Source organism: Argiope bruennichi, chromosome 11 (assembly GCF_947563725.1).
Source record: "Argiope bruennichi chromosome 11, qqArgBrue1.1, whole genome shotgun sequence".
Lineage (NCBI taxonomy): Eukaryota > Metazoa > Arthropoda > Arachnida > Araneae > Araneidae > Argiope > Argiope bruennichi.
This window is the reverse complement of record NC_079161.1, coordinates 13,868,386-13,895,952: the sequence shown is the minus strand read 5'-3', so window position 1 is coordinate 13,895,952 and position 27,567 is coordinate 13,868,386. Positions and strand designations below refer to the sequence as shown.

At 32.1% G+C, this 27,567-nt stretch overlaps 1 protein-coding gene across 1 annotated transcript in view; it reads right to left on the bottom strand.

Moving 5' to 3' along the window:
• Window positions 1-4,833: 4,833 nt before the first annotated feature.
• The window catches only part of LOC129957325 (potassium channel subfamily T member 2-like), a gene marked incomplete at its 5' end in the record, with an annotated part of 365,616 nt that continues 342,882 nt past the window's right edge, over window positions 4,834-27,567 (bottom strand). The window contains 10 exons of the mRNA XM_056069596.1: window positions 4,834-5,426; window positions 7,275-7,359; window positions 9,612-9,732; window positions 11,003-11,134; window positions 13,646-13,729; window positions 15,492-15,593; window positions 19,580-19,691; window positions 21,430-21,564; window positions 22,569-22,640; window positions 25,637-25,809. Coding sequence (XP_055925571.1) covers window positions 5,174-5,426; window positions 7,275-7,359; window positions 9,612-9,732; window positions 11,003-11,134; window positions 13,646-13,729; window positions 15,492-15,593; window positions 19,580-19,691; window positions 21,430-21,564; window positions 22,569-22,640; window positions 25,637-25,809 — 1,269 coding nt within the window. The remainder of the gene's footprint in view (window positions 5,427-7,274; window positions 7,360-9,611; window positions 9,733-11,002; window positions 11,135-13,645; window positions 13,730-15,491; window positions 15,594-19,579; window positions 19,692-21,429; window positions 21,565-22,568; window positions 22,641-25,636; window positions 25,810-27,567) is intronic.

Below are 27,567 nucleotides of genomic sequence, written 5' to 3'. Positions count from 1 at the left end.
GATTAATGATATATTTTATTTAATAATCATCATATGTATTATAACATTTCTCTTGAACCACATAAGTGATCTTTCTGATATTGCATTTAATTGCTTTAATTGCAAAGTAGCAAGTGAGAGTGCAATTTCTTTTACTTTATTTATTAATTATTATTCTTAAGGTAAGGTACATAATGCTTAAGATGGGTATATAAATGCAACGAATGTAGAATCTAGAATAATCGGTGGAATATTTATTTGGGATTAAGAATAGTTCAATTTTCAACAAATTAAAAATATTCGTAAATATGTTTTGAATTTCTTACTTTATTTTTTGTAATCAATTTTTTTTCTCAGAATATTTTTGACAGTTGATTTCATGACACTGAACCAATCTGAGTTTTAGGATGATTAAATTATTTATTTTTGTGTTAGCTCTAGCTTATATAATCAGTTTCTCTGCCTATAAATGAAGGGAAAAAAATGATTTTAAAAGGTTTTTTTCCCCCCCTCACAAAAGCTGAATACTTCAATAATATACAGGGTGTTTATAAAGTCCCGGACCCATTTTGATGTTTAATAACTCATAAAATAATAAAGATATAAACAAACTTATGGCATTTATTGATGGAATAACTCATAAATTTTCCTTTTCAGGTTTGAATATTTTTACTTTTGTAAATATCGTCTGCGCGTGTGGTTAATTTCAGATAATTTCATTTTCCAGTCTAAATATCTGTACTTTTCTAAATATTGTCTGCTTATTAATTGCATTTTTCTCTCTTTTGTTTTTGGCAACTATTGTAATGTTATGTTTACTTTTGATGTGTTTGTTCTATGTAGTACTTTTGTATGTGATGTTTTATTCGAGCGGATATTAAGGAGAATGCATACACCACAAGAGAAAGCACAGATTTTATGGTGGTTCATAGAAATGAAATTGATAGTGCAAGCACAGAGAAATTTCAGAAGAATTTACCAAAAAGATCCTCCATCCAAAAACAGCATCTTGCGGTGGAAAAAGAATTTTCTAGAAATTGGAAGTATCGAAGATAGGAAACGTTCCAGACGTCCTTGCACAAGTGATTTTGATGTTGAGCGTGTCAGAGAGACATTTTTACACAATCCTAGAATATCTGTGAGATCAGCGGCAACAGAATTGGATATGTCAATTTCGACGGTGTACAAGGTTATTAAGGAAAAAAATTAAGACTGCATGCATACAAAGTTCAAATTGTTCAAGTTTTGGAACCGAACGATAGGCCTAGGAGGATGGCCTTTGCAACAGATATGCTAAGAATGATAGAAGATGCTGCTGATTTTCTGAAGAGCATAATGTTCTCCGATGAAGCATCCTTTCATGTTTCTGGCATTGTTAATCGCCATAATGGCGCAAATGGCTCTGTGGATGCCGACATGCTTGTCGCTACCTGGCGTGAAATTGACTATCGACTTGATATTCTCCGTGTGACGAAGTGGGCACACGTGGAAGTTCATTGACAAGGAGCATGAAACTTTTTGAGTCTATTTAACCATTTATGTTATTAATTTAAATCTATCTTTATTATTTTATGAGTTATTAAACATCAAAATGGGTCCAGGACTTTATAAACACCCTGTATATATATATGCTCTGAAATGTAATCTTTTCTATCCAAATAGTCTTTTAAAAAAAACGTAAAAACTAATAAATGCAAATATAAATTTAATAAAAATGCAAAGGCAGTTATAATTTTATTTGAAAACCCAATTCTAAATTTTCTCTCTTGAATTATTACCCAAAGAGTTAAAAAAGCAAGGTCAGCATGCCCAAAATCATTTATTTATGACTCGATTTATATAAATAAATATTTATTTGTGCTATTCTATATTTTATATATAAAACACTTTCTAAAGCAATTAAACTTTTTATTCCATTTGATTTAACAAGTAATATAATATTTATTTCATAATTGACATAAAGTACATTTATACATTTAAGTATTTTCGATTTAATTAGAATATTCAATTTTCATTTCTATCATAGGAATCCACTTTCGAACTAGTATAAATGTCAATGTTTTAAAAATATTTTTTTTTTTTCAGCGTGAGATACATTTTTCCATCCAGTTAAACAGTTATGGTGCATAACGTAATCACTGTGGATTAACATGATACGGATCAAGTTCGTCGACAAGGTTAATTTTACTATTTGTTGGAAAAAAACTGGACATGATATTGTACATACTACTTGCCAGTGAATATTAAACAAATTAGCTACCTCGCAAATGACTTCATTACGTTTTTTATCATGCCAGTAGTTACTTCCAGGTACATTTTATTTGTTGAAAATTTTATAATTTTTTTTATTTATGTTTAAATTTATGCCATAATGAGTTAAATGGTTTGAAAAAGTTAAACCAAATTTAAATTTTGTGAAATCAAACATTTATTGCTATTTTCTAAGGTATCTGATTTTTTCCCCTTTGGAGCTAAGAGGTTTTAAAACATTTAACAGTAGGAAAGTAATTCGGTTTAATTAGAAAGCTAAGATTTCTACAATTGCCTTAGGAATAGTTTAAAATGTGTAATTTTAGATTTTGTTAAAATTGTGCATTTATTAATTGCATAATTAAATAGTTTTGATTACTTAAATTCTGATCATTTTTGTTGTATGAATGGTATCAGGCATAGTTAAAATTATGAAACTCTAACTGTAAAAGCAATTCACGAATTGTTTTTAGGAAAATCTAATCTAATAAATTTATAATAAATATTCTTCAAATGTCGATTATAAAATGTTCTAATAGTACTTTTTTTTTTTTTTTATATTTGGACCTTAGATTTTTTCCTGCATAAAATGAGTACTGTTTTATAATCTTTTCCTTTCACTGCAACAAGGCTAAATTTATTTGTGAAATTAAAATAGGGTTAAGAAATAACGAAAACAAGACATATTTAAAGGAGAAAAATAAAGTAAAAGTTTTTTTTTTTTTCTTCTTTACAGACAGTTATATTTTCATCTATCAGATATGTTCTGGATAAATTATTTTCTTTGTTTTCAAAGCCAAACTACAGCTTATGTTTCTAAAATGTTTGAGTACAAATAATGAATTGGGTATTTAATCTATACTTTGATTTTCATAATATCTGATTAAAATAATAGTAATAAACTGAATTCTCATAAGTAACGTAACTTGATTTTTTTAACAGTTAGTATTGTAAAATCGATTCATCTTTTAAACTTATTAATTGATATTGTTGGAGAGAATCCATAATTTTTTTTTATCATAGCTTTTAAGAGAATAATTCAAGTAGCGTATAGAATATTATATTAAACTAGTACAGAACTATTCAAAATTATTGAAGGTTTCGTTTTACTTTTTAAAATTCAAATGAGTCACAATTTCATTTTTTTTAGTAAATTATTAGTGTGTCTTTGTTAGAGTAATCTAATACTTCATAAACTTAAGAATTATAGGTGCTAAAAATTATTTCCTGAAGTGAATGCCACGGCAACGGTTTTATGACCATTTACCATAAAATGAATCTTGTAAGATAAGTATTTCTCATTTAATCATTTTATCTTTCATTTTTGCGAAACGTTTCTATCTATAGTGAACAAGCGTTGTTTAAATCTCATCAGAAAATATTGAGAATCGATTTTATTAAAATCTAATAATTGGTTGAGAATGCAAAGATCTAATATCGATATGTGCATCGAAATTTCTTCTTAATCTTCCTACTTTAATAAATTTTAGAAAAAATATTTTTTTATATTACTCTTGGAAAAAATGGAAAGATTGTTCAAAGGTTCCAATTTGAGGCAGAGCCAGTAGCAAAAAGTCCAGTAGTTCAGATTCGAGACAAAAGAGGGCGCTTAAAGGAACGCATTCGATTTCGAAAAAAAGAATAGTAGAGGTCGAGATAATTTTTTGGCGCGATAGCTATCACTTCTATTCTAATAGAAACGGATGAAACAAGCCTTCCGCTTTAAATATAAAAAAGTTCTGGAAAAACTGTATTGTTACCTTATTCTTGGAAGAAATAATATTGCTCAAAAACGTCAATTTGAGGTTTAGGCCGGGTCAGTAGCATAAAGTCCAATAATTCAAATTCCAGACAAAAGAGGACGCTGAAAAGAATGCAGTAGATTTCGGAAAAACTAAGTGTTATTCCCAATGATGATGTCTTATGTTCCTAAAACTAATGATATTCGATTTCTCTTTATGATAGTTATCAATATTCTAATAAAGTTGGATGAAAAAAAAATTAATTCCAATTGAGCGAAAATAATCAAGTCCTGATAGAGTACATCGAAAATTACTTTTTATATAGTAAGCATTCGTAAGCCATCAATGAAGTTAATTTTTTGCGAATTCATTATTGTAAAAAGAACTTTAAAAATATCGTTGGCTATTCTAGAACCTAATATCATGAAGAATCGAAAATCCTTTCCAAATATATTACTAATGTGCATTATCAAAAATGGTAATTTTTTTTAAAAAAAAGTTGTATTAAAGCTATTTACTAAAATTATATTTGAGTACTTTCCACTAAATAGACTGCAGGATTTCCATTGAAAAATTTTGGTATATTTCTTTTTTCCTATAAGATCTATTTTTATTTTATAATGAACTTGGCGCCTTTCCTTTTCTTTGAAGTTCAAATTGACGTTTTTGATAAAGATGGAAAATTTGAAAGTAGAAATGCTAGGATTAATGGATTATTTCTTTTGCCAATAAAAATTTGTCTTAGGTGAAGAAGGTAAATACATAAGGCCCTACAATAATTTTGAGCAGTTCTGTAATTAAAATATACGCCATGAAGAGAGAAAAATAGGCGAATCTATGAATAAAAACAAACTTAAATGTTACTCTGACACTTGCAAATGAAATCTCCGAAAATAACTGGAGCTCGACATCACACAGGTTCATATTTACAAATTATGCAACTCAAGCACATTGAATACCTAAAATATAAATGAACATTAGTGAAATGTATAGTTTTTTTTATGTGGAAAATATGTTACGCCGCCGGCATGCACGTAGTGAAAATGTACAGTCCAACTATTCTATATATACACACATATACTCATACAGAACGTAGTACGAATACTGCAAGATATGTGTAATGCACCTGTCTCATATATTTTTCTTCTAGAAGATCTGATTCGTGAAAAATAAATCAGCAGTTGATTTTCTTTTTTCCCTTATCACACAATCGTTCCTCTAACGCCCTCTGCCGGTGGGGTGATCTCGACGTCTATGGAACCTTTGTTGGGGATGAGAATGGTGCCATTTTCTTGTTGGGATTGTTCGGCCAACAGAGGTTCAGCCTGTAAAGATTCTTCCGAGGTGTCTCCTCTCCTTCTTTCCCTTTTTGGTTTTGGCGCAGATTTGGCGCGTACCGAACCCCTCTTCATGAAAATCTTGATACTAGATATAGGACTTGGCCTTATGAGAAATCTGGAAGAAAAGGTAATCGGTTTAATGACTCTAAGACTACTGCGCTGTTGTTAAAGTTGCGCCGTTCTGATCTGAAAGTGGCTGTGAAATAGTTCTAAATGAAATTACTTCAAAATTTGCAGTCTGTCTCACCGTTGAAGGGTGTTAACATAAAGGTTACCGAATTTTATCGTTGCATTATTTTTGATTCACATTTTTCATAAAAAGATTATGGTGTATTTATAAATGAATATCCTAATTGTGCAGAGCTATCAAAAGAAAACAAAATGAAGCACAACGTTGTTATTTATCGGAAATTACAAATTAGAATTGAAAATTTAAACTCAACACAGTTATAAGAGTTCATTGTAAACCCCTCGAAAAATAAAAATAAAATTAAAGGGATACAATAACGCATCCCATACTTTTTCAGTATCTCGGACGCTTTGACAGCCTGCAAATATGCATGTCTGAAGTTCGTCATCACTTAGTAACATTGAAACAAACACCTGTTGTTTGATGAAACCCAATAAAAAAAACAAAAACAATCAAACATGCCATACTGGCATACCTGCATCTTTTCAAATCTTCACACCAAATTAACAACAACAACAAAAAATGTGGAATAAGTTATTGTACTGCTTAGATATCTTCCGCATTTCTTGACGGGTTCTCTTTAAACATTTATAACTGTGTTGAATTGAAACTTTCAATTGTTAGTTTTCATTTTAGATGAACAGCAAGGTTGTGCTTTGCTTTATTTACTTTTAATAGATCTTCAAAGTTGGGTATTCATTTATAAACACACTGTAGTTATTTTCAGAAAATGCATTAAAAATACACTAGTTTATTAATTTGATCTAAACATATTAAATATTAATGTTATTTCCTAGCTTTTTTAACAACATTGTCTGAAATAAGCTGAGTAGGTTGAAAGATATTATCCTTTTAAATATTATTTTCGGAGAAATTTATGATAAATCATACACTTTCGGTTTTGCTATTATTATATTTTTTTTAAATCTATTTGTATTAAACTTACTGGATCTAGAGTTCTATCTTAAATAGAATTAAATTAAAAATTATTTTAGAATCTAAGAATTTGACTTTTTTTTTTAGATCAGAAAATCAATTTTTTTCACTAAAATATACTTTTTAAATATAGTCGAATGCCTGCTTTGTCAGAGAGCAAAAATCGCTCCATGACGCAAAAATATTCTCTAACAGCAAATAATCGTTTGAAGCTCGCGCAATGCCATTCAAACTCTAAGAAATTGCATTGCAGACGATTTGGTAATGCAAATTAAATAAACCTAAATAATTATTCAATATTTTCTTTCCTAAAATTCATCTTTATTAAAGCTACATTATTAAACTTATATATCGTCTGCTCTAAAAACAACATGTAAATAAAGAGTTTTTTGAATCATTTTCTCAGCATTTCTCGTTTTTTCCGCCCACATTTTTCATCTGCGACTCCATATTGCTATACAAAAAAGTGCTTCTTGATATGTATTTTTCCTACCTTTAAATTCAAAGACATTTTGTATACAACAATACTGAATAATATTTTTCTCACTTTTCAATATTTATGCTAGGTTTGGTCGAAAGGAAGGGCGACTTTTTTAGATAAGGAGTATTCATCATTTATGAACTTGCAGTGCCTTGGTTTGACAATTGTTTAAAAGCACCGAAGAAAATTAAGAACTTTTAGACTCTTAGGAGTTATGTTAAATTTTTGCAATAATTTTCAAAATGCAACGCATTAAAGCTTTTTGATTATTTTGTTGGTTAAAAACACATTCTATCGTGTATATAAAGTAGATGGAAAAAATCTTTTCTGCTGGGTACAGAAAGTGGGTTACTTACATCACATCGCCTAGCTCCAGTTTCTGGTCACAGCTAGGATTTATTATCACGTAAGAAAGGCCATTCCTTTTCTCAGACACGTCATCTAGAGGGAAAAGAACAAAGATATTAAAGAATTTAAAAAAGTGTGAAAAAATAAATTTACTTTTGTATTTAAAATGGAAGACAGTGTAAAGGGCAACATTTATTGTGATCTTCCGTTTAGTGCCATTGGAAAGTACCAAAAAGTGGGAAGAAAAATACATAAAAATTTTATGGATTGACTGACTGTCTTGATTTTAAGGTGTTGAGTTGACCATCCTTAAAACAGGCACTTGAAGTTACACTCGGATATGCTATTGGATATGTGAGGGGGGGGGGATAAAAATTAAAACACCGAATTTTCGGGTTTAAAAAATCTATTAATCTAAGTAAAATTAGATCTTGTCTTTTAAAAAAAATTGAAAATAAGCTATAGAATGTTATGATAACTTATTTATTTAGAAATAAATTTAAAACCAGTTGGAGTGTTCTTCTCAAACCTTTCTCGCATTCTCTATGATAAATATACTTTTTGTTAACTGCACACCACTAGCGAACAATAGTGACTTATTTTTAAAATTTATTAAAACGCGAAAAACCGATTCTTCAACATCATTTCTTACATGAAAACATATTCGTGTTTCAAACTTAAAAGAACTTTTTTTGGACAGCCAACTTAACATTCTTAAAAAAAAAAAAAAAAAACTTTTATGTAATTGGTTTTTTCTATGTCGAAGTACAATCATACTAAACTACTATGGGTGAGAAGATGTACGAGAAAAAAAAATATTGCTTTCTTAACTAAATACATAAAATTTGCTTTAGAAAAAATACAATTTTATATTAATTTTTGACAAGTTAGTTATTAGTTTAATTAATCAAAATGGCAGTGTGACAAATTTGGGATTCATTCGGTAGATAGAAGAGGTATAAAATACATTTTGGATTTTTTTTTTTTATAATACTGTTATGGGGAAAAATCCGTCCATAAATGTTTAGCAAGTGCAATAAGAGATAACGGCGTTTCATTCTGCACAAAAACAGGAATACTTAACAGCAAAACACAGTTAAATTGTCAGAACATCATTTGTTGTAAGCAGCAATAAACTGCCGCAACAGCACAAGGTGTTCAGAGAGAACTCGCTGCAGCTCAACATTTTGAAGAGAGAATTCATTCGAATGTACCTTCCCTCGAATCGATTACGCCCTTTTTCTCATTTATATACCTCCTCTTTTTATTGCTCCCGCGACAGAGCATCGAATGTTCTAGAACAAGCTCGAGTGGTAATGCTTATAACTCTAAGAAGCACTCTTTGACTCGTATATATTCAGCAATGTTAGAATTATCTGCAAAACTCTGTTCCTTACCGTGCAACTATCTGCGCAGGGATGCACTATTACCGATTCGTATCAATATTGCTACGAATTTGTAATTTTGCTTCCTAGGACAATTAGTTCAATCACTGGAAACACCGTTTTACGATCAGTTTTGTTGGATGCTGTTCGATTGACGACAGAGCCAATAGAAACTGAGATACACTTGATTTTTCCAGAACCTTCTCTGCCCTTTTTCAGAAATTATAGAAGACCGACAGTCCAAGAAGAAGACAGTCATGTATTTGGTATAGAGTCATATAGCGAGTCAAGGCGGATTAGGTGGATCAGTCTAACGAAACGTAAGCGTTGAGTGGGCTCAAGTGATTGGTGAATTGAGTTATGTGCCGAATCTTAGAGTTTATTATAGAAGCTCGAGTAACCAGTCGTTTAGTAGTGAGGCGGCAGTTGGATACAGCTAAAGCGAGGAGACAGTGGAGAATTGCAGGCGCTTGTGGAGACCTTAGAGAGTAGCTACATAGATCCTCCTGCTGAATTCTGTCTGGTCGCTTTGCGTACTGTAGTTGTTTTTACTACAGATTATTACTTATGGTCTTCTGTTTGTTGTATTGTGCTGCTGTGTATTGCGTGTGTTCGTCTGTGTATACGTTTCTTCGTGTTAATAAAATCATTGTTTGTTTCCAAGACCTGTTGATTGTGTTACACCATACACCCACTTCAAGCGAATCCGTTGACTTTACAGACTTAGTAGAGGAAGTTCCGTAACAATATGAAAAGCGCCATTTTATGAATTAAGGCTAGAAAGTCTTTGGGAGATCAATCTCATTGATTTGTATTAAGTAGAGACACTTTTGCATCAAATTTAATATTTCTAGAAATACTTCTAAACTATGACGTCTCTCACATCACAAGTATTTATGACCTAACCATGGAACAAATAACAAAAATGTAGTTTTCATTTAAATTATTAAACGCTCTTACCGTAATCTTCTGTAGGCAGCCTTAGATCGTTCATCCGATTCTTGACCAGGTTGCTGATTTCTTGTCTTTCGATATCGGAAGTGATTCTGTTCCTTTCACTGTCGGCTAACTCCAAAGATACCTGGAAAGAAATACAGAAGAAGAAATGAGCTACAATTGCATTTCGAATCTTCATTTTTTTTTAAAAAGCATTTTGGTGACAGAACAATGAGGTAATTCTTATCAAAGGTAAAAAGTATCATTTTAAAATAGTTCAAAAACATCTTTCATTTCAGATTTATTTTATTTTGCCTTTTAGAATGGAACAGACTATAATAAAGTTGAGGCTGTTATGGATGAACGACATAGCGAGCATGTTCAAGCTCTGGAGGGTTTTATCATTTTCTTCAAGAAACTGATGTTTTTACTCGAGATGCGGACTCGCGTGTGAGAAGTGATATATATATATATATATATATATATATATATATATATTCTCTTCAGTGGATAAAGTTCTAAATTTTTGTTGTTGTTGTTTGATTGGACAATGTAATGTGCAAATAGTTTCCATTAAATTATTTTTATAATATGAAAGGTTTTGTACGTCTTTTGATGCGATGCTACACAATGCATATAGGTATTAAAGTTGCATTAAATTGTTTGAAAAATAGAATAACTGAAAAAACAGATGATAGAATTGAAAAGTTTCTAAAAATACCAAATATTAGTCCATAAAAAAATTATCAAAAATATGGAGGTCGTATTAAAATTGTAAAAGAGTAAATAACTCATAGAAATAATCTAAGTTAATATGAAATTTAATGACTCTATAGTTTTTTTTTCCTCAGGTGAAATCCATTCTCGTCTGATATCTTCTTAGTAATAGCTTTCAACTGCACACTCTTATGATTTTAGTACACTAATAAAAGCAGGTTTTTATTTTTTTATTATTATTTACTTTTTAGACAATGTATTGCCACAAGAATGAAATAATTATACAAATAATCAACTCCAGTTTAAAAGAAAGTGATTAGATGACAGACGTTCCTTCTGTCATCCCAGAATTCCTCAGTCATTCTAAAAGTTGATATGTATTTAATTTAACATTTTTCTTTAGTTTTTCTCTCTTGAGCTACTATTATTTTTACTGTTTTTTTTTTAATAAAAAGATTATAAGCAATCCTGCTTATTTCAAAATCTTGTGATAAATTTCTCTGAAATTAACTATCAGAAGACACTGTTATAAATAGAACCAAAATTCATCGATTGGCTGATAAATTTTTAAATGTTGCGTTTTAAACAAAAACATCGAATTGTGCGAAATATTAGAATTCCCAAAGAAGAGTAAATAAAAAGTAAAAGGAAAAAGCACAGCTATGAATGTTTTAAATCAGAGCAAAGTGTTTTTTTACTGTGGAGGCTTCACATGGTCCCGCCATTTGTGTCCTGTATATTCCGATGGGAATCTCACAGGTGGATGAGCAGAGTTTTTGGTACAGTCGCCCGTAAGTTCGAATCCACATATCCTCTTTGGTTATCTTCATCTGAAACGAAACAATTGGTAAATGATTCAAATAGGTCCTGTTTAAAGGAAGGGTGGACTCTATTTGGCATTTCTGTTAATTATTCATTTAGGGTTATGAATTTTTTTATATGCATACGTATTAAAATATAAATACATCAAATATCTTAAAAATTAATTGCATTTTAAAATGTTTTTTTTAAATTAAAAAAATACATGATTTAAAAAAAATCGAAATATTCCAGACGACTTATTTTTTAATTTTTTTCTGTTATTTTTCCCTTATTATATTCTTTCCTATATAAATTTATTTGGAACAAAACTGTTTATAATTTTGTAATTCCAATTAATTTTTTTACAAATCTTTTATTTTATTGACTGAATTTCCATAAGAACTATATTTATAAATATAATTCTGTTTTTCCTGAACAAAAATTGACCTAATTATCTAAAAGAACTGGAAACATAAAATGCATGCACTTCTTTTAATGTTTGACCGAAATCTCCACCATCCATTTTATTTAATTTCCTGCAAGTTAAGATATCTGGAACATTTCCAAGATATTTAAATTTAATTAGAGAATTTTGGGGAAAGTTATTAACATGTATTTTTTTTTTCTGCGCCATTCTTTTTATTTAACAATGCGTTTTACAATTTTAGTTGAATATTAACATATATTTTGGTGATGAAACAATAAAAAGAAAAAATTATCATCCATTTTTACTTATTTCATAGTCCACTGCCTTCTTAAAGGTAAGTCAACCATCTAACCCTCCGACCCGCCCTAAGGCACACGGATTTAAACCATAAAACTGAATGACCGGACCGCCGCAACAGCAATTGGCGGGAACTGTGGTTGAGTCCTAAGGGCCGTCACCGGCCACGGTACAACCCTCCCCGAAGGAAGTACGTCCCGTCATCGATGGGAGGAGCCAGATCCCCCACCTATTAGTGTACCCTCCAGGGTGGCGAGATCCAACCACCATGCCGGAAGCATCTCATCCTCATGTCGAGGTGCCCCCCCCCCTCCGAGGGTCCCTTCTTAAAGGTAAAGGACGCTCAAGCTAAAAGTATCCAAAGTAGGTAAAAAAAAAAAAGTATGGTTACTAATATAGCCAAATAAATTTAATTACAAATTTCAGCCACATGGAAAAAGTTTATTCCTCAAGTTAATGGACTATTTTAATAAATATAAAAACTAAACATTTGAATTTTTCAATGTTTTTGTCGTAAAACCAAATCAAAGTTTTTTTTAAAAAAAACTTTAATGTAATAAATTATGCTTCCTAATTTTCAATACAGGCAAAAAAAAAAAAAAAAAATCCTCTAAGCTAATTAAGGTTATTGAATAAATCTTTGGAATTTTCATATGCCATTACTTTGATCTCTGCTACCAATAGTTCTGACATCATTAGCATGTTTAAACGAATTAAGTTAAAAAAATCAAGACAATAATCATTATGATAGGGGTACTTGTTTTTTATTATAGCATATATCAAATGATTAACTAGTCTATCATTCAAAATGAATTATAAAGCAGAATCGAACCAGTTTCATTCTGAACCGCAAGAGACATCGCGTCTCTACATTTTTACTTTTGAGTCATGTGAAAACAGAACTGTCATTGGTTGAAAATTAGAATACCACCCTCAGTTGCGAGATAAATGTGTATTTTTGAAATGTGTTGCCGAGACTTGGAACAATACCTATTTATATTAACATTGCTATGCGTAGCCATCTCAATATGAAACGTTGACGTTTGGATATTTTAACGTATACCTTCAGACCAGATACATTGTATTTTCTTTTCTAGGAAACTGCCTACGTTCAAGAGACCATCTTAAAGATCATCTCAATATGAAACGTTGACGTTTGGATATTTTAACGTATACCTTCAGACCAGATACATTGTATTTTCTTTTCTAGGAAACTGCCTACTTCAAGAGACCATCTTAAAGATCATCTCAATATGAAACGTTGACGTTTGGATATTTTAACGTATACCTTCAGACCAGATACATTGTATTTTCTTTTCTAGGAAACTGCCTACGTTCAAGAGACCATCTTAAAGATCATCTCAATATCAAACGTTGACGTTTGGATATTTTAACGTATACCTTCAGACCAGATACATTGTATTTTCTTTTCTAGGAAACTGCCTACGTTCAAGAGACCATCTTAAAGATCATCTCAATATGAAACGTTGACGTTTGGATATTTTAACGTATACCTTCAGACCAGATACATTGTATTTTCTTTTCTAGGAAACTGCCTACGTTCAAGAGACCATCTTAAAGATCATCTCAATATCAAACGTTGACGTTTGGACGCATTAACGTATGTAATTAGACAGGTCACACTATATTTTCCTTTCTAGGAAACTGCCTACATTCAAAAGAGAGTCGGAAACTTACGAACCATTTCAGCATCAAACGTTTAATTTTGAATATATTAGCGTATACATTCAAACGTTCACATTGTATTTTCTTTTCTAGGTAATTGCCTGCATTCAAAAGACAGTGAGTAACTTACGGAAGAGAGAAATCCTGATCCTGGTGCCTGATCGATACCGAGCAGAAGCCTGACGAACGTTATCATGTACTCCTTTACAAAAGCCTGAAAAAGGAAATAAATTCAGAAAATCGAATTTGTGGCAAGCTTTCTGTGAAGTGAACGAATATTTATTGCAATGAAATGGGAAGGTTATTTAAATTTTATGATTAATGCACGATATGAGCACTTTTATTACAGCGTAATGTTTCTCTTTTTTTCTGAATTGAAGAAACAAGGACATCAGAGAAATAATTGTATTTACTGGAAAAACGAAATCGAAGAATAAAATGTAACTTGGGATGCAATACATTGTTTAATCCATTCCCGCTACATTTATTTTTTATATATTAATACATAATACATAAATATTATGATATATAAATACAATATTATATACATGTAAACATATTTTAGCAGACCAGTGGCCGAATAGAAGAAACTCTTGACATTTTAAAACTTTGATTTATTTCATTACTGAAGACATTATGTACAAGGAAAAAGCGATGAGATACCTCAGTCTACATCACGATACAAGAGCAGAAGAGAACAACATTTTCCCCTTCGTTGATTTTATAATGAGATTTTGATAGGGATTTCTTAGACACGTGTAGTCTTAGGAAAGGGACATTTAGGCATCTTTAAAAGAAACCTTAAGAATTTTTATCCCTTCACTCGGAGCGTGAGAACCTGCTGAAGTGAACAGTTTTATAGAGCGCTGGTAGAATTAAATAAACAGAAAGTGGAATTGGATGAGGAAATAAAAGATCATTTTAGAATGAGGTTGATATGAGCTAAATTAAGACTTAAATTAGATTTTAAAATATCATTACAAGCATACATATAATTTTATGACGGTATATTGACGTAGTATTCAGAAAGCACTTCATACCTGATAATGAGAGTATTTATAGATAGAGAGAATTAATATGTAGAAAAAAATGAAAGATATAAAAGAAAGCGTTGTTTAATTTCGATACATTCCGGCAGGAATTCAATTCCACTCATTATCCTTCTTTTCAAATGTTGATGTATCAGCCACACTTCTTTCATCATCAACTGAATCTTCGCAAGATACACGTTTTTTATGTCTTCTCCCAAAACTACAATCATTACTGACACTATCACTGTAATTTTTTAAATTATTGTTACACCTATTCATACTTGGCACAAAATAAATTATTTTGCAATTCCGCAGGTAATAACGTATAAAATCAATTGCTACGCACATAGCAAGAATGACACTTGCTAACTTACCCAGTCAGATATAATTTTTTTTAATCAGTTTGTATTAATTAAGACGATTTTACCAAACAGATTTGGTTTTATAAATTAAGAAGCAGAGCAAGAATACAAAGTAACATTTTTTTTGTTGATTCATAAGGATAAGACATGATGATGTCGTGTCCGCGTTATCACAGAAAGGGGGTGCAGTAGCTTCTGAGGGCAGAGATCCCTAAGCACCCGATGGCAGAAGTCTGACTTCTTGCTCATTTGAAGATGAAACTCCCACATTCGCTTGCACAACCTCTTTTTACAGGGGGGGGGGGAGGCACATTCACACACCTTACAGATAGAACACAAATGAAGAACAACCATGCCCGAACCGGGATTCGAACCCGGGACGCCCAGATCACGGGGAAGATGCGCTACCTTTATGCCAGGACACCGGCAAGGATAAGACATGAAATTAACATTAAAAAATGGTTAAAATTATTGCAAAAAGAAACTAAAAAAAACTTCATTCCAAATATATAGATAGACTTTTACACATAGAAATGTTACATTTTCATAATGTTTAATATATTGAAAGAAATAGGATGCTTACTTGATATAATAAGGTGTCCAGCATACTGGCACTGAAAACACTTCCAGCAGCGAACGGCAAACGAAACATATACGAAATGTGAGATCCTCTTTCGCGTTCACTCTAAAGAAAAACGAATGCATTTTAAGACGGAAGCTTCATAGGAAAAATATCAGAATATTTGATATTACAAAGAAAGGATAAATGGTAGTAAAACGTTTACGTTATTTATTATTATTGGAGTAAAAATACTTCAAGATAAAAGATGACTATGATTAAAATAGAAGTACTTAGATTTTTAGTTATGTATATAAAATATTAACGTACGTGGCACAGAAATCGATCTTATTACTTATTGTCGAATGGCAACCGTCAATGTAAGCTAACGATCATTCGAATTGGAAACTGCTTCACTGAATGTTTCGCTTAGATAATGAATGGAAGTGCAAAATATTATTAGAAATGTTCTGGAGGGTGTTCGCCGTGTTGCCACAGATTCACTCAGGCAGAGGAAAAAATATTTAAAAGAAATCAAGAAGCAGACTTCAAACAGAGAGTGAAGCATGAGCAAAAATAAGCTTTAAATCATCGCCAGATGAATATTTGTTTTGAATTATGGAAAGGGATGTTCATATCTTATAAAAAATGTCTCTGAATTATATTAAAATCAAAAAAATTATTTTTTTAATGATGATAATTTCATTTTTGTGGTGTTTACCTTACTTTTAATATTATTTTTGATACAATGTTTTAAATATTATTATGGAATTAAAACATTCAGTTACATGTTTTTATTAATTATTAACTATGTAGTACAATTTTCATTTCCACTTTTATTTCGTAATATATACACAATTTCACTTGTAGTCAGCTGACTCAATTGGATTCAAAACTTTTAATTACAAGATGCATTTTAATATCTTAATATATATAAATTACGTGTCACGTTGTTTGTCCGCGATGGACTCCTAAACTACTTAACCGATTTTAATCAAATTTGCACACCGTGTGCAGTTTGATCTAACTTAAAAGATAGGATAGCCTTTTTTGAATTTTTAATTAGAATTTTAATTATTAATTAAAAACTAACTTTACCGCCAAAAAAAAAATCTTTTCATTTTCCCCACCGCCAAAAAAACTAACTTTCCCGCCAAAAAAAAATCTTTTCATTTTCCCCACCGCCAAATAAGTACCACCAACGATGTGCTTCGTGTACGTTGTAGGGGTGGAACGCCGCCAAATAAGTACGGCTTCAGTTTTTTCCCCAACAGTCATGAGGCTAGGCTTAAGATTTTTCGGCGGATTATTTGAAACGATTCTATTAATTTTCTTCATGTTTGATGCATTTAAAATGAAACATTGTTAATGAATCGATCTTTCAGATTCATTCTGAAGTACTTTTGAATTAAAATAAAACAGAATAAAGAAAATTAAAAATTTCTAATCTGCATAGCGTCACCCCAACTGGCGTAGAAAAACTCTACGCATTTGCGTTACGTTTCGATTCCGAATGTTCGAATTATTTATGATCCTATCCGAAAACGTTTCTCAGGAATAAGATATCATTTTCCACAATTATTTTTTAATGCATACAATAAATTTGATACGTTGCAACGGATAAAGTATCACGATCTTATGTTTGAATTTTGTATTACTGTGCAAGGTGGAAATTCTCAGAAATAAGATATTTTATTTGAAAATGATTAATTACAAACGTTTTAACGGATCACTGATTAATATAACATACTAAAATTCTGCTTTTTTTTAATTATAAAGAAGTTTGGGAAAATACTTGGAGGTGCACACGGATAATTATTACTTTTCGTTTTGAATGAATTCCGATTCTTTATCTGACTGTTTACTATGAAAAATGTTGTACGGCAATAACATTTGTTACCTTCATTGAATTTTCAATTAAATGATTTTATTTCTTTTGTTAAGGATATCGTAAAAAAGGTAAGTGAACTAGCCAATAATAAGTTCCTCTAATCGGATAATAAAAAAATAGTAACTCATTTGTATGCTAAAAGAAATTTAATCTTTTTTTATATAAATTATTGAAGATATGATAATAAAAAATGGTTAAAATAATTGTTTCAGTTCTTCATTTCTTTACTAATAAACTGCATATATGTATCAAGTTATGTCAGCTATCATCAACTCAGCTATCATTCACTTCAGCCACAATGCTTATCATTATTTAATAAATGTTTCTGAAACTGATTTCATTTTGTAAATGAATTTTTAATTATTGCAACAGACTAATGTATCAATGACAGTATATATAAAGCTCAATGTGTTTGTGTGTATGTGTGTTGGCGCTCTACAGAAAAGACCATTTGACCTACAGCTACCAAATTTGGTACAGGTATACCTTAGAGGTCGGGAATGTGCACCTAGGGTCCCTTTTTTTGAATTGTTAATTATAATTTTAATTATTAATTAAAAACTAACTTTCCCTCCAAAAAATCTTTTCATTTTCCCCAACGCCAAATGAGTAAGGCTTCAGTTTTTTTCTCCAACAGTAATGAGGCTAGGGTTAACATTTTTCGGCCGATTATTTCAAACTATTCTGTTTATTTTTTTAAAAAAATATTTTATGCATTTAAAATTAAACATTGTTAATTAATCGACCTTTCAGATTCATTCTAAAGTACTTTTGAATTAAAATAACACAGAATAAAGGAAATTAAAAATTTCTAATCTGCATAGCGTTACCCCAACTTGCGTAGAAAAATTCACGCATTTGCGTTACCGTAACTGGCGTTGAAAATTCAAGCATGCGTATTGTGTTCTGATTGTTGACAATATTATCAACTCACGATTCCAGATTTAAATTATTTTTAGGTTAGTTGCGTGCTTTTGTAATTAAATTGTATTTATGTTAGTTATATATTTTTTTGTATATGCTTATAGTTTTAAGTACATCGTTTTTTAAAACCTGTTTTCGACCGATTATTTTAAACGATTCATTTTATTTTCTTAGTGTTTGATGCATTTAAAATGAAACATTGTTAATTAATCGATCTGTTCATGATGAATCTGAGAAAATTTTGTTGACAAATTCTTGAGATATTACATAAATTAAAAAAGATATTCTTTAGTGCCCATAAAGTTTAAACACTCAGTGACTCTGTTATCAGTAATCATATTATAAAAAAAAATGCTTTGTTTCAGCAAAAAATATTATTATATTAATTGCAGATTAATTCTTTCCACTTTAATTTAAAGCATAAATTCTACGGGTGCTAACAGAAAATGAGAGAGATACATATTACGTTATGACTGAAGGCCTTTATATTATTATGAGTGATGACTGAAGACCTTTATAATATTATGAGTGAATTATATGACTATCAAAATTTGAAGTTTAAAATATTTTGATAAAGAATCTATTAAAGTAGGAATTGCGTAAAATATTTAATTATTAAAATTTAAACGAACATTAAGATTGGCGAACCGACTGGTCGCCAAAGGCGGCTAGTTATATATATACATGCATTCTATATGAAACATTTAACAATCTAAAATGTCATCTGATCGAGCAAACAAGCCACCAAAGGCGGTGGTATAAAGAAAATACTGAATTAAAATCTCTGTCATTTCAAATGCATACTTTTGGGCAACGAGGAATAATCGATTTCTACATAACTTGCTGTGAGATTTGAGAAAGTCAGTACTCTTTGGTAGATATATAACTCCGACCTAGCCTAAGCCGTTAGGGCACTCAGTGATTCAGTCTGAATTTTAAATGATGGTTTGTCTACATTTGACTGTTTCCACTCGGCAATAAGTAATATATTTTTTATATATAATATAAATTTTAAAAAATAATTAATAAAATAAATTTAGATTAAAAAATTTTAAAAATATGTAAATACTAGTAAATAATACAAATAAATAAGTCAGAGAAGCAATGAGTGAACTTGCTTCTCTTGCTTAAGTTTCTGTAGTTATCACGTCTAGGTGACACAATTTCTTTAGCGTTTTTACGAAAGAACGGAATGAACATAAGGTTATTGATGTCTGAATTTTGCAGATATGATGCCATCGTGTTAAAAGAAGTATTTGAATCTGACAGAGAATTGGAATATAAATTTTGTCCTCACCTTTTCCATCTTGGATAGGTGCAGTGCGTACGTGTCGTTAGCTCTGAATTGCATGAACCTCATATTACTGGACTGACTCAGCTCAGTTATTATCCTCACGCTGGGAAACATCCTGAGGTAAAAAAAAAAAAAAATCCATTAATAACAATAACTTTATAAGAAACTGTAGCTCAAGACCACTAAGTCCAAAAATGAAGATTTTTTTTGGTTATTAACACTTTAATGGTCGGTCATACAACCTGTATGATATCCGGAACATCCGTTAGTATCTGCTCTCACAATATGTGTATGATGCTACCACCAAAGGTATGCTTGACCACTGCCGCAGTGTGACGATTGATGAACTTAACCCTTTCTAGGGCCGTGGGAAATATGCTTCCCACCAAATTTATAAATCCTTTTATGAAATTATGTACGTTGGTATCAGTTCTGACACATTTTTTTAGTAAGTCAGAAACTAACATACTTCATTTCTTTATCTCACACAAAATGATGTGTCTTGATTTGTTACTTAATTATTAATTAACCAAATTAATGAATGAATCAAATTAAATTTATCTAATAAGCTAAATGAATCCCTTTTCTTATTCTAATTTCAAGCCTAAAATATTTTAACATAATATGACTAGAAAAAAATGGTCCTTCAAAGGGTTAAACAGGTGTGTATATTGTTATTAGCTTCTTATTTCATTGCTACGCCTTTGACTTTAGGTGATTATTATTTTATTGCCTGGCTTTCACACTTTCAGGTCGGATGGTGACTTTCACTCACCATTTAAGACGGTGAATCATTTTGATGTTTTATTTATTTAATTCTGATTGTTAAAAATACCTGCAGAGTAGTAAGATGATGAAAACTAATTAAACTGGAGGATTCTACTGAAAACAATTATATATATTTATTATCCGGAGCAGTAAACAAGTCTTTGTATTAAGTGAATAATTAGGCATCCAATTACATTTCCGTCTGCAAAGAGTTAAAATGATCACACAAAGGAAAAATGTAAAATTTGTTGTATTAAATGTGCTGTTATTGTTTTTTTTAATTTTATGCATAAATTCTTATATGTTGAATTATTTCGTGAATTTATATAAATTTTTTAAATAAATTCTTCAAAAATATAGCCGATCTTTTGGCAACGTTTGACTGCGTAGACATGCAGTTATTAAAATGTTGACTAGACTAGAGAAAAGTGTCATTTAATGAGGTAGATGGCTCGGTACATTTAGATAGTAGTCTGAACCACAGGTGAGACACGTGACAGTGAACGCACTAACTTGTTCGCACTAAGCGGTTCATTCATACGGAGTAATGTAGGTTCCTACAGCATCTTATAGTTTAGTTTTTATTAACTTTCTATTTGAAAGGAAAACCATGTCTACTTTTGAAAGGCCCTCGTAATTTTGAACCCAGTCAGATGAAGAGGACGACACCCCCTTTTCAAATTTCCATATCAATAGGGCAACATTTAGCCCACAACGTTATATTTAACGTGCGCCATATCCGCATACTGGGCGAATCTTTACTGGGATCAGGTTTCGAAGCTGATGCCCTCCGGCTCGAAAGATTATTGTTGAAAGCTTATTACAACATGTTATTGGCCACTTGCAACATGTTATAGGGATGTCGCAATGGAAAGTGGTTTTTAGGTTCCCATTTTTTCTGCCTACTTCATAACAGTTTTAAAAGAGTACGATGATGAGCAGTGTTTAGTTTCTTTCCAGCAGTAGTATGATTGGTCTGAATGTCTTGCTGTAGATGGAAGTGACTGCGTAGACGTGCGATCATTAAAGTATTAAAAGTTTTACTTGAAAAATCATTCACGTGATAAACATGACATAAAACTTACTTGAACATCGTCTGGACGGCCACAATTGTGTTGCAGTCGGCTAAGAAATCTTCCTCCGCCGAGTTCGTGGATTCCTTGTTTACCACCACCACGCTGTCCGCTAGGTTGATGCCGGAACGCAAGAGATCGTCCAGGCTGAAATCATTGAAAGGGAATGTCTCACAATCATTCAAGTTGTTGCACATAGAAATGATAATTCACTTTGGTTCCAGATTTATCTAGCTCTTGTATATTGTTTGTATAAGTTTTTCTATACAGCAAAATACCGTCGATCAATCGTAATGCATTTAATCTCTAATAGTTCAGCAACTTGCTTGCTTGCTAATCCTCTAGTCTTTTTACTCGTCGGCGACTACGACCACTCTCACACACACAATTTCCACCGATACACACACTTCTTCTTCGTAGCTTCTGAGTGCCCGTCTTTTATAGTTCCGGGAGGAGGGGCTAGAATCTTCTGACCAATCAGGGCGTATCTGAGTGTATCTCTGTTATTACTGGATGGATCATGAAACTTCTCGAACTTTCTGGTTTTATCTATTTAGTCGCCAAACTCGCCAAATTCAACGCCAAGTCGCCAAATGGTCGCCAAGCTCAGCACGCCGTGACGGATAGCAAAATTACAGATTTGTAACAATATTATATGCAATACCATCACAGAACTGACTCATATCACTATTCATTCCAATTCTGTTGATACAAGTGAAATTATATGAGGTAGGAGCAGCCATTAAAACTTGTATAAACTAAAACAAAAGCCCTTATATAAAGTTTTTGAGTTTTTCTATGGTCTTCCTATTTTTTATAATTTAACTATTATCAATATTAAATTCACATACCTTCTTTAAAAGTGTTAGATTCAATTTTAACTGATTCATTTTCATATTTTTTTGGAATTTATGGTGTATTCATTTTATGTAAAGTATTTACTAGCCGCTTTCAGTGATTAGTCATCAGAACGGCATCTATATATATTTGTCGTGTGACTATTAAGCCAAGTTTATTTGCGCAGTAGCTTCTGAGGGTAAAGACCCCTGAGCACCCGAGGGCAGAAGTCTGACTTCTTACCAAATACCGCAGTTCAAATGCCTGGGCTGAGTATTCCAAATAGAACTTCTGATCATTTTTAAGATACTCACTTATCGATTGATCCTTGCATCCAGTACACTAATGGAAACCAAGAAATCGCATCCAGAAAAGCTTCATGTGGCCTGAAAAAAATGTTCGAATTATTTTAAAGATAAAGTAAAAACAAAATACTCCGTTTCATATATATATATATATATATATATATATATACAGGGTGTTTATAAAGTCCTGGACCCATTTTGATGTTTAATAACTCATAAAATAATAAAGATAGATTTAAATTAATAACATAAATGGTTAAATAGACTCAAAAAGTTTCATGACCCTTGTCAATGAACTTCCACGTGTGCCCCCTTCGTCGCACGGAGAATATCAAGTCGATAGTCAATTTCACGCCAGGTAGCGACAAGCATGTCGGCATCCACAGAGCCATTTGCGCACATTATGGCGATTAACAATGCCAGAAACATGAAAGGATGCTTCATCGGAGAACATTATGTTCTTCAAAAAATCAGCAGCATCTTCTATCCTCCTTAGCATATCTGTTGCAAAGGCCATCCTCCTAGGCCTATCGTTCGGTTCCAAAACTTGAACAATTTGAACTTTGTATGCATGCAGTCTTAATTTTTTCTTAATAACCTTGCACACCGTCGAAATTGGCATATCCAATTCTGTTGCCGCTGATCTCACAGATATTCTAGGATTGTGTAAAAATGTCTCTCTGACACGCTCAACATCAAAATCACTTGTGCAAGAACGTCTGGAACGTTTCTTATCTTCGATACTTCCAATTTCTAGAAAATTCTTTTTCCACCGCAAGGTGCTGTTTTTGGATGGAGGATCTTTTTGGTAAATTCTTCTGAAATTTCTCTGTGCTTGCACTATCGATTTCATTTCTATGAACCACCATAAAATCTGTGCTTTCTCTTGTGGTGTATGCATTCTCCTTAATATCCTCTCGAATAAAACATCACATACAAAAGTACTACATAGAACAAACACATCAAAAGTAAACATAACATTGCAATAGTTGACAAAAACAAAAGAGAGAAAAATGCAATTAATAAGCAGACGATATTTAGAAAAGTACAGATATTTAGGCTGGAAAATGAAATTATCTGAAATTAACCACACGCGCAGACGATATTTACAAAAGTAAAAATATTCAAACCTGAAAAGGAAAATATATGAGTTATTCCATCGATAAATGCCATAAGTTTGTTTATATCTTCATTATTTTATGAGTTATTAAACATCAAAAAGGGTCCGAGACTTTATAAACACCCTTTATATATATATATATATATATATATATATTGAATGCGCTGTATTTATCATGTCAAATTTACAGCAAGATTAAACCAGCTTGAATGATCGCCCCGAAACTTTGTATACTCGCTAAAAATGTTTCATTCTTCCTCTTCTCGACAAAACATTGTAGTTCTTGGGCATGGGTGCTCACTGTTTTATTTTCAGAGTCCCGTAGATGAACATTTTGTATTACGTAGTATAATAAAGACAGCTGAATGTGAATTGTGAGAGATCATTTCCGACTGATTAAAACCAAAATTTAGAAGATACTTATACTTGTAGTAACAAGGTCACATATTACATTTTATTTATCTAAATAATTACATTTTAGAATTGAATGTTTTTTATTTTACGGATTTTTACATTTTGAACGTTTACACGCATACGAATGTATAGACGGACAGACTATTAACCTCAACACGTATTTCATTAAAAATTCGGCATGGATATATACTTTAAATATTAAAATTATGTACCAAATTTTATCCGCCTAGATCTGTGCATTTTGCAGCTTTCGCTTACATTTGTATAAACGGACACACAAAATTCATAAGAAGAGACATAATTCTAAATTTCATAGAAATCTACAAATTTGGAGTAAATATGGCACACTAAATTTCCCCTACACAGCTCAAAGTGTTTTTTAAGTTATCGAGTTTGCAAAAAATAGAGCGAGAGGCAGATATAATTTCAAAAATATAGTTATTGGAGGTCTGATAAGTGGAGATTTGTCAAAACCTTGAAGTCGAATTAAAAAAAAGATCATTATAATATTTTCTTTTTATATAAGTTCCTGTGTGAGAAAGTAAAAAAGATGAGAAGTGCTTATATTTTTGCATAATTTATGAGAAGATGCTATGTCTTTAGCTTGAAGTTTGTTTCAGAATTTTATAATATTATAAAGTGAAAACAGAGCTCATGAGAAGATGAAATCAATGACTAAAAAGAATTATTATACTTTTTGCAGATAATAGTGGACAATTAAATGAAATGACAACTGAGCACCCTCTTAATGCTATAATAGGCTAAACTTATAGAGATAAAAAAGCGATATAAATCTAAGGTAAAAAATACGATATACAAAGTAAATAACAATAAACTAATATAAATACAAATATAAGTGCATATGGTATTTTATATGTGTATGTTCTTACATGTTGAATTATATCATGAATTTACATAAATTTTCTTTAAATAATTCTTCAAAAACACTGATAGTCTCCGGAAACGTTTTATTGCACAGATAGCCATTAAAATGTTAACTATAGTAGAAAAGAGGGACTAGAAGAGGTCATCTAGTTAGAAAAATGGCTCGGTACAATTAGATGGAGGTGCACCACAGGTGAGACACGTGACAGTGAACGTGTTAACTCGTGATGATTATTTTCGACACATTTTGGACGACTGAGTTAACCAGGAAACCTGACATAACCAGGAAAGAGGTTAATTCATATACACTAATGCGGCTTCCGACAGCACCTTATAGTTTAGTTTAGTAACATTAGTGTTTCGTTTGAAAACAACACTTAGGCTATTTTGGAACGGTCCTCGTAATTTTGAAACTCGATCAGATGACGAGGGCGAAGCCTGAGTTATTATCCCCTGTCCAAACTTCCATACCACAGCAGCGGGAGGATATTTGTTCCACGGTGGCATATTTAACTTGTACCAAATTCGCCTACACGGCAACTGAGATCGGATCACCTGGCCATCACAGCCTACAAGACTTCTAAAGGACTATGTCAAAGTGGCCTTCAGATTCTTTTTATGCGAACTTTGAATGAGTACGATGATGGGAAGTGCTTACCTCCTTTCGAGCAGTAGTATGATTGGTCTGAGCGTCTGCGGCAGATGGAAGTGAGCGCGGAGAGGAACAATGAAATTGTAGATACCATTGGAAGCGAAGTCGGCCGCCAGGATGATGCACCTGCTGGGCCAGTTGTACTCTTTGGCATTGCGGAACGAGCAGTGGACGCACACCTGTTGAGAGGAAAAGGAAGGTGAGGCTCTATTAGCATAATTTAAACGATGACAAAAAAAGTAAGATTATTTGAATAAATAAAAAAAAATTATGTGTAACGAAATAAAATTATTTGAATCATAAAAAGGCAGGGCATTATTCGTAGAACTGAGAAAAAAATTATTTGAATCATGCAAAAGACAATGCATTAAATGTAAACTAAAGTCAGTATTTCCTCAAAACGCTTCCTCAAACTCTCAAATAAAACTTTTATCCTGGCCCACTTCTGCATAAGACATATAGACCTTGAGCAAAGTCGTGAACGCCATAAATTCTCAAAATTTTTATTTTCGGAGTCCTACACTTGAGATTTTTAAAATTCATAGTATAGTAAAGGAAACCAATATTTGTGTATTAATTGCATGGCAGATACGGGCAATCAATATTTTGCATGAATAGGGTGTTTTTATTGAATGTAGAGTGTAATCTTTGAGAACTTTTTTTTGGCGATTGATTGGTTTATACATGAGTATCAGAAAATCAAGTATTCACTATCTACCAATAGGCAATTGAACATCTGTAAAAGAGATAAATGCAAATTATTCGTATTCAATAGTTAGTAGAGCCTCCACCTGAGGCAATTACAGCCTTAATCTTCCGGGGCATTCTTTCCACCAGTGTTTGGAGAATGGATAGTGGCATTTTCTTCCATTCGGCTTGAATAAGGCATGTAAGTTTTTTTTACAGATTTTGAACGGTTGCGGTACAACTTAATTCGGCCATCCAACACGTCACAGAGGTTTTCTATAGGATTCAATTCTGGACTCTGAGCAGTCCAGTCCAGTCGGTTTACCCCATTCTCATCATACAAGTGCCTTGTTATGCGCCTCGCAACATGACAAGTGGTTCTGCCATCCTGGAAATAACAGTAATCCAATTCGTAAAATTGCCTCAGCGCAGGAAGAATATTGTTGTCTAAAATAGTGGAGTAGAAGTAAGCATTGAGCGTACCATGAATTAGAATCAGAAGTCCCAGTTCATGCCATAAGAAACAACCCCTAACCATAATTCCATTTCCACCAAACTTTACTGTAATCGCAAAGCATTCTGGCAAAAGGCGGGCATCAAACCCAGAATCTGAAATCCAACTGGTAGAGATTGAACCTTGATTCATCACTTCACAAAACGTGTTTTCACTCATCCACGGTCCGATTTAGAGCATCACTTGCGTCACTTCAACCGAACAGAGCGGTTGAATTTTGTAATCAAAGGCTTATGGGAAGCATCATGACCATGGGAACCAAGCAAATCTGCTTCCCTGAGGTCGGCATTTATTGAAACAATAATCCAACCGCTCTGTTATGGAGTATGTGAACCATCGGTTTGGTGTGGATTTTCAGAATTTCTTTGGGCGGCACTCGTCAAGCCCTGTCTTTTAATACCGTCGGTTTACCTGGCACATGCCGACAATCACCACTCACCTTCTACTTCTTAATCACTGTCGATTTTGGAATGTTTAACTCACTAGATGCGTCTCTTAAGGATCGGCCATTTCTATGACATCCAACAGTCGGATAGTTTTCCAACAGACATCCCAACAGTTTTCTCGAAGTCAGATAGCTCTGAATTCTGTGGCATCTTTCACGCGACTCATGTCAATGATGTTTCCTACACGATATTTAAGTATAGAAGGCTTGACATAGATCAGGATCGCAGGTATCCTCTTTTGCATGGGTGTCCAAATACTTATTGGAAAATAGTGTATATTTCGGACCAAA